General features: G+C 34.3%; 2 protein-coding genes across 2 annotated transcripts; both read left to right on the forward strand.

Annotated features, from left to right (window-relative positions):
* Positions 1 to 2060: 2060 nt before the first annotated feature.
* Positions 2061 to 6046, forward strand: LOC105167095 (uncharacterized). Its single transcript, XM_011086669.3, has 2 exons — positions 2061 to 3017; positions 5618 to 6046. The coding sequence occupies exons 1-2, from the start codon at positions 2578 to 2580 to the stop codon at positions 5847 to 5849; spliced, it is 672 nt and encodes a 223-aa protein (XP_011084971.1). The 5' UTR covers positions 2061 to 2577; the 3' UTR covers positions 5850 to 6046.
* Positions 6047 to 6855: 809 nt separating this feature from the next.
* On the forward strand, positions 6856 to 7642 carry LOC105167096 (17.3 kDa class I heat shock protein). The gene has a single exon (XM_011086670.3). The coding sequence runs from the start codon at positions 7010 to 7012 to the stop codon at positions 7493 to 7495; it is 486 nt and encodes a 161-aa protein (XP_011084972.1). The 5' UTR covers positions 6856 to 7009; the 3' UTR covers positions 7496 to 7642.
* The last annotated feature ends 433 nt before the right edge of the window (positions 7643 to 8075 follow it).

The following is an 8075-nucleotide window of genomic DNA, read 5'->3' on the forward strand; positions in this document are numbered from 1 at the left end:
GGAGTATGAACGTATTGTATTCTTTAAAATTTAATATTATGCATATAATAAAAGCACAAGTCTTACTAAGACTAAATCCAGTGTTTTTTTTTTAATAATAATTAAAACTTATGAATTAATTATAGGTCGACGGCCTAAAAAGAATATATATTTGAAACAAAGTACAAGGTTTGGGTTGGCTGTTTGAATAGTATTACAAATGAATTAATAGGTTACTCTTATGATGTTTGTTTTTTTGCTAATTCATAGTATTTCACTAATTAATTTCTAAAAAGAATTAGTCCCCTTCAATAATTAACGAAAAGAAACAAGATTAAGGCTCCATTTGGCTTCATTTATTGAAGCCATTTCTCATGTTAATTGAGATTATTTCTCGTTTTATCGTGTTCGAGAAATATCAATGCGTACTATATATATGTAGTTAAAGTTATTTATCCAAATAATCACAGATTATTGTATATAATTTAACAATTTATATCTGAGTTAGAGAATTATGCACATGATTAGTATTCGAGTTCAACTCAATTATACATTTTTGTATGTCTTTGAAAGTTCCCTCTTTCACTAACACTTATTGGCTATAAGAATTGATTGTTCCGATCAAATGATTGTGGGTTTATGTTTATGTTTTTGTTTATAATTTTCAGTTTTTAAAACAGTAATTAAAATTAAAATATATTTATTTATATTTTTTATAATTAAAAATATATTAATTTGACACTACAATTTATTATAAAATGCAGTCGTATTAATTAATGTTTACTTGTTTATAAAACTGAAAATCAAAATCAGACCTCACCAATCATAAATGTTTACTTGTTTATAGAAAAAAGGAAGGGTTGGTTACTGTTACAGTGGCCGCAGCGCATCTCAACATGTAATAAAAGTACGACTTTTTGTCCCTTCTCAAAAGACAAATATTATTGTTATCCTTTTACTTTCGGCTCCGTTTCCTACTTTTCTTTTTTCTTTTTCTAATTATAAAGGGAGGACAAAAAATGATTAGCATACTAATTACATACGCTGTTATTATACAAGTTTTATATTATTGTGAAATATTTAATTTGATTCATACTTAAATAAATTCCATAAAATATAATAGTTTATTTTACTCCAATTGTGTTATTACTTTCATTTTACTCCAAAATCAATTACGTATCGAAATAAAATTTGATATAGATACAGCCGAAAAATATGACGAGTGAGATAATGAAAAATACATACCTGACATACTACCTAATCATGGGATTAATCAATAAACATTTGTATTTTTCTTCATACATATTACCTAATCATGGTATTCTATGAAGACGTGATCATAGATCTACTTTATAACTTACTAAGCTTCATTGTAGTACAAAATTCTCTTCGGACAGTTGCTTTCCGCCGTGACGTGTACATCATTCTATGACCCATTGCGACAAATAATTCAATATAAATATAATTAATATTTCCCAAAAAAAAAAAGGAAAAAAAGTGTTTATGAACAAATAAACAATTATTAATATGATCTGTCTCGACTTAGAAATATATTTTTTTTATAATTTACGAGCCCCCCTCCCCCCTGAATCACAATTCAGTTATTAAAAGTACAAATGAAATTTTGAAATATTAAAATGTTAATATAAAATAGTTTTTTCTTAATAATTCAAATTTTTGGATTATTTGGTTGTTTAACATAATTTTAGAGATAAATCAAACATGGGTTCAAATCTCATTATCCTAAAAAATTTTACGTGTAGGATTTGAATGTGAGGAAATGCGTTAATTTTATAAAAGTGAGATAAGTATTTCTCAATATACTAAAATAGAAATTAGAAATTTATTTTTTATGATATGGAGAAAGTATATTATCAAATTTCAACTGATGTGTATGTTTTGACAGAAAAAAAAAAAAGTTAATATTTTATGCAATATAAAATAAGTATCTATCAATAAATTAAAATAAAGATTAATTGTAAAGAAATAATTAACACTTGATATACCAAAGTATAAATAAATCATAGGTAATTAATTAGGTATTATTTGTATCCTAATGAGTCCTGACCCTTTGCGCTCTCATTTGACCTATCCAGTATCCATCCTTTGGTTTATCAGCCGACATATGCATTCACATGTTTAATTACGTGTACATACAAAATATGTGATGAATCTCACATGCCTGCTGAAAGCTGTTGGATACTTTTTGGTTTCTGATAAACTCTGTCAGAAAGGCAAAATTGGCTAAAAGATTTGCAAAATCTCCCAGCAAAAGAACCCCAATGGCCATTTGTTTCCCCCTTCACCGACGCTTCTGTTTCTCTACGTGAACTGTGTGTTCACCTCTTTATGCAACAAATCTCTGATTTCTTGCTCTTATCGTTTTTGGGACTTTGTATTTCGCCCCTGGGTACTGTCAGTCCCATCAAACGACAGATTAGAGGGGAGTAGGTGAAGAAACCTATTCCAGAGAGAGATACAGATATATATATATAGAGAGAGAGGGTTCTGTTTTTCGACCTCTGTTGGGAGTGTTATTGATGGTCCCAGCCTCATTTTTCCTGTACATGAAGATTCTTGATCTGGGCTTATGTAAAAATGTCGACTTTACAGCAGTCCCTTGATGTTGATTTAGAATCAGCTAATTGTGGTAAGGATGGTCGTGGCGGCGGCGGCGACGGCGGCAGCGGTAACTCCCAAGTCCCCGCCGTCAGGGAAGGTGGTGGACCACGCTCCTCTGAGGCAAATGAGATTGTTAGAGTCTTGGAAAATAATGGTAATAATAAGGATAAGGATGAGAGGAGGGAATCCAATGTTTCAGAGCGTTCAGTGGAGATAGTGGATCTGGAATCTGGACTTGATGAGACGAAGCTGCATTTGGACAGAACTGAGAGGGATTGTAGGATTTGCCAGCTGAGCATGGACGCAACCAATCAAGATTATGGGCTCCCCATTGAACTAGGTTGTTCCTGCAAAGATGATTTGGCTGCTGCCCACAAACAATGTGCAGAGGCTTGGTTCAAGATTAAAGGAAACAAGTAAGTTTATCTCACAAACTTCAAACTGTAATTTCATCTCTGATTTTCAATCTCTTTCAGCTTAGGAACCCCCAAATGGAGTGGGATGAATTCTGGTTTACTTTTATTTGTTCCATGTTTTGCTCTTGTCTGAATTTTCATCAAGAATTGGGTGCAATGTTTCATTGGTTTTGTTCTGGTGGTGGTATAGTCCATCAATATGAGTCAAGAATCAGTGAGGCGTTTGCTTTAGATGTGTTGTGATTTTTCATGTTTCTTGGCAAGTTTGTGAGTTGGAACTTCATCATTAAGTCTTACAGCCAGAAGGGGTGGGCGGTTGCAGTGTGAGGTGGATAATGTGAAGCTTTTCTTGGGAACAATGGCTGTCACTTTAAAGTGGGAAGTAAAGACTATTCTGATGTGGCAATAGTAGAAATGAAAGGATTGAACAAAAAGATGCACAAACAGCAGCTGTATGAAATGAAAAGAATCTATACAACATGGAAAAGATGAAAGCACTAGGAAAATTCCACTTTTATGGCCGAATATACTTTATTTTTTTTAGTTTGTGAGCATCTGACTTTCTTTAGTATTTGTGGGATTGGTAATTATTACTTGCTTGTCATTTTTGTGCAATTCTTGTTGCACTTGTGTTTTTTGACTTTGATTAATTATATGTTGTTTTGTGGAATTCCTAAAACCGGGTACTCCGTAATACTGTAATACTGCTTTCTGGTTTCTAGTTTTCTAACTTCAGTATTGACAATTGTTATTGTATTGCAGCCATTTGAGGAGTCAAAATCTTACACATTAGTGTCTTATACCCAAATTTGTATATTTTACAACTTGAGCAGGTGTTGTTAGTCGGTCATCTTGTTTATTCTCGTTTACATTTCCCTTTTGAGGTATCCCCCAAGGATAATTTATTCGGGCAGATGCTTGACTATCCATTGATCCACTCTTTCTATCATGTCTACAATCACCTGCAAGTGGATACTTTGTCTAAGCTGACCTGGCTATTTATGAGATGCCATTGATGGAATTTGAAATAGCACTTGTTAAATGTGTTAGTATCATCTTTTCTTGGTTTACTTAAAATACTTCTCCGAGTGACAAGATAGGAATTTGGATTCTTCAGATGTCATCTTGTTTAATTACATGCAAAACATTTCTGCCCTTTAGTAGTCTCTTTTGCGGTTTGTGGCCATTTCATGTTGGAGACAAGCTTGTTTTGGTTCCTTCCGCAAAATGCTTCGATATGTGTGGTCGGTCAATTGGCACAACTCTTGTTGGTGTAGGAATTGATCTTTAGATGTCCTAATGCTGTAGCCTATTTTCTTACACTTTTTTCATCAGTAACCATAGATGCTTCCCATGGATTGACAGTCAAGCCTTAACCACGTACACAAATCAAGCCTTACTAGTTCTCAAGCTAATATATTTTTGACCTCCAGTTTTACATCTTCCAGTCCTGTTAATTGTCGTACATCCAATTACTTCCTAGTGGCGAAAATTCTTTTCATTTCAGCTCCTGTAAAGCTTGCCGAGGAACAGTAGGAACACATTAGGCCTTAGGAAAATATCAAGAGTCTATAGGACCTTGTCTGTCAGAAATACCACCTTAAACTTGATCCCAGAAGAAACAAAATAAAACAAAAATATATTAACCAGACACTCCAGTAACTAACTATTTGAGGTAATGGCGATCTAAAATCAATGTGTTCAATTGATTATGTAGCAGAACTTTGAAATGACTCAACGATGGGAGACTTTTGGGACTATCGTCACTATCCTATATAATTGTAGGTAATAGAAGCATCAAGGAAAAACATTGAGAAAGAATTAATCTATTGATTAATTTTAGGCAGTAAAAAAATCATAAATTGATCATGAAGGAATACTATTGGGGAAGTTCTGTTGGAGCTTTATTTAGTCAATTACTCCTTGATTAATTCCTTGAAGTTTAGCTACTGAATTTTCCTTATGTTGGCCATTTTTGAGAGACTGGAATTTGGAAAAGCTTTGGTCAAACTAGTTCTTACATCCCAGATGTGTAGTATGTGTAGTAATACACAAGATTTATACTTTCATAGTTTTATGAGAAAGGAACAACCCAGATATGGTGTTTATACTACGTCCTAACTCTTGTCCAGTGCCATACTCTCAATTTGCACCTAACACGAGTTTGTAGTAGATTAGAGATAAGCCGTAATAGGATCAGAAAAATCATAGTCAATAATTTTTAGAACAGTCTAGCCTCGTTATAGAATCTCTCGCTACTTTATAGTTTCCATATGCAATTCCCAGATTCTGTAGTGTTGTTTTTGTTGCATATGTAACCATGACATGACTTTGCCACTTTTAAGGATTTTACCACTACGGTTTTGGACTCTTGATAGTGGTATGTGTTAATTCCATTAAAGTAGAAAGAAAAAGGGTCATCTAAATTAGTGGAGTGTGCACTACTTGTCAAGAGGGATGATATCTAATAACTTGTTTCTTGACACAATAGAGTAAACCATATAAAGTTTCACAGGTAGATGTTGACTTATCTACAAAGCTTAATTAAGATGTTTTCTCTCATTCTACACCAATAAATTTACTTTGTTTCAAATTTGCAGAATCTGCGAGATCTGTGGATCAATAGCCCAGAATGTCGTCGGTATAAATGAAGCTGAGCTTATAGAACACTGGAACGAAACAAACGATGCGCCCCCTGTAGTCATGGCTTCTGCACCTGTTTCACAGCCTCGAAACTTCTGGCAAGGTCACCGTTTTCTAAACTTCTTGTTAGCTTGTATGGTGTTTGCGTTTGTCATCTCGTGGCTTTTTCACTTCAACGTGCCCTCATGAGATCAATTGTCAAAGGACCTTAAAAGGTAAAAGTGGAGATACCCGTCGGTCAAGACATCTTTTTCAATTTATAAAGGCTTGTTCGGTACTAAGTTGTGTATATTAGTGATAGTGTTGCAGAAGGTTTGGATTTGCTATTGTTTTTTTTGTACTATTGTTTGTCTAATTAAAGTGGAAATATGTTGTTTTATGCTTTATTTCTCTAACTTTATGTTGTCTTAGTGTTCAAGTGTGAGTAAACGTTGTGAGCTTTCGTTTATTCAAAATGCCTTGAGCTCATTATGTTCCCTCTACTTATCCATGAATCTCCTATCAATATTTATAGGTTTGGCTTTTTCAAGTGGACAGTTAAGATTAATCTTAATGATCTGACGAGTAACTCTCAAAAACTTTTTTAATAGTATTTTTAAATATTACAGAAGTTTCTACATTTACATATACTACTTTCTTAAAATTTCTCACAATTTCTATATTTTTCTAAAACCTTCGTTCACAAACTTGAAACAAGTTTTTTGGTTTCTCTACCACAAATCAACAAAATAACGATGATGATAAAAGTAGTAATGAAGTTATTAGTATAACTTTTAACTTATTTTTAAGTTAAACTATACAATTAAATTTAGGTTCGTATAATAATTAACTTAATTCTATCAAACTTAATTTAAATAAAAAAATTTCTCCAAGTAAAAATCATATTTTTGATCTATGTGTTAGGATTTTTTTCTACTTAGTCCCATTTGCAAAAGATGAATTTTTTTTCAATTCTAATCCTCACGTGCATTTTTCATCCAATAATTAATTGTTGGACGAAAAATATAGGTGAAGATTAAAATTGACAAAATTTTTAATTTATGAGATGAAATATACAAAAATCATAACAAATAAAATTAAATTAAAAATAAAAATCTGAACACATGAGATCAACAATACAATTAATTTCCCTTTCCTTGAAAATCATATGGAAGTTTGTAGAACTGTTAGCATGTATGACAGATGTAGTTCAGACACTAGTCCAGTAAAGTCAGGAAAGCGCCAGAATCCTCCTCGTACCTATATATACCACATTCCTCAAGAGATTTCGGACAATCGAATCCAGCATCACATAAACACGCGACTCAAACTAGATTTCCATTTTCTCAACATTTCTAGTAAGTACAAGAATGTCTCTGATTTCAAGCGTTCTTGGCAACCGCCGAATCAACGTCCTCGACCCATTTTCCCTGGATATCTGGGATCCCTTTGAGGGTTTCCCGCTCTCAACCACACTTTCCAACGCTCCGGGCTCCGCCGGCTCCGAGGCCTCGGCGTTAGCCGCCGCCGCTAGGATTGATTGGAAAGAGACGCCGGAGGCCCATGTGTTCAAGGCTGATGTTCCCGGCCTGAAGAAGGAGGAGGTGAGGGTGGAGGTTGAAGACGGTAGGATTCTGCAAATCAGCGGGGAGAGAAGCAAGGAGCAGGAGGAGAAGAACGACAAGTGGCACCGCGTGGAGAGGAGCAGCGGCAAGTTTCTCCGCCGCTTCAGGCTGCCGGAGAATGCCAAGTTAGATCAGATTAAGGCGGCGATGGAGAACGGGGTGTTGACTGTCACTGTGCCGAAGGAGGAAGTGAAGAAGCCTGAGGTCAAGGCCATTGACATTTCTGGTTGATTGGTGCAATCTCAGTTTGATGAAATTGATCAACTTTCGCTATATTATATATTGATCCGCAACAATTGTGTGTGTATTAATTGAAGATGTGTGCAATTTCCTTTGAAATGTATAATAAAAATACACCAATCTTCTTACATAACCAAATATATATATATATATATATATATATTCTATATTGTGAATGATGTGCATTAATAAAAAATATTAAATTGTAAGGGTAAAAGAGTAATTTGATATGTATGAGGCACACCTTAAACATATATAACTCACCACACCATATAATTTCCAAGACCCCTATAAATACCAAAATATTAATTTTTTATGCAAATTACTGTTCATTGACTAGAGACCATTCTCTTGAAAATTGCACTTTGCGGAAATTACATTTAACCTGGTATGCAATCGCATCGTGGTAAAATTTCAATTTTATCCTTTAGCAAAAAAACCTCGACTACATCATTGGCGCCGTCTGTGGGAACAATTTACCTCGACGCTAAGCATGCAGGCCAGATCTCGAGCCCGTGGCGTACACAATCCGGACGCAATCCGCAAAGCCCAAGTAAACGGAGTGGAACAG

The sequence above is a fragment of the Sesamum indicum genome, linkage group LG7 (genome assembly GCF_026168435.1).
Source record: "Sesamum indicum cultivar Baizhima isolate 11 linkage group LG7, ASM2616843v1, whole genome shotgun sequence".
Taxonomy (NCBI): domain Eukaryota; kingdom Viridiplantae; phylum Streptophyta; class Magnoliopsida; order Lamiales; family Pedaliaceae; genus Sesamum; species Sesamum indicum.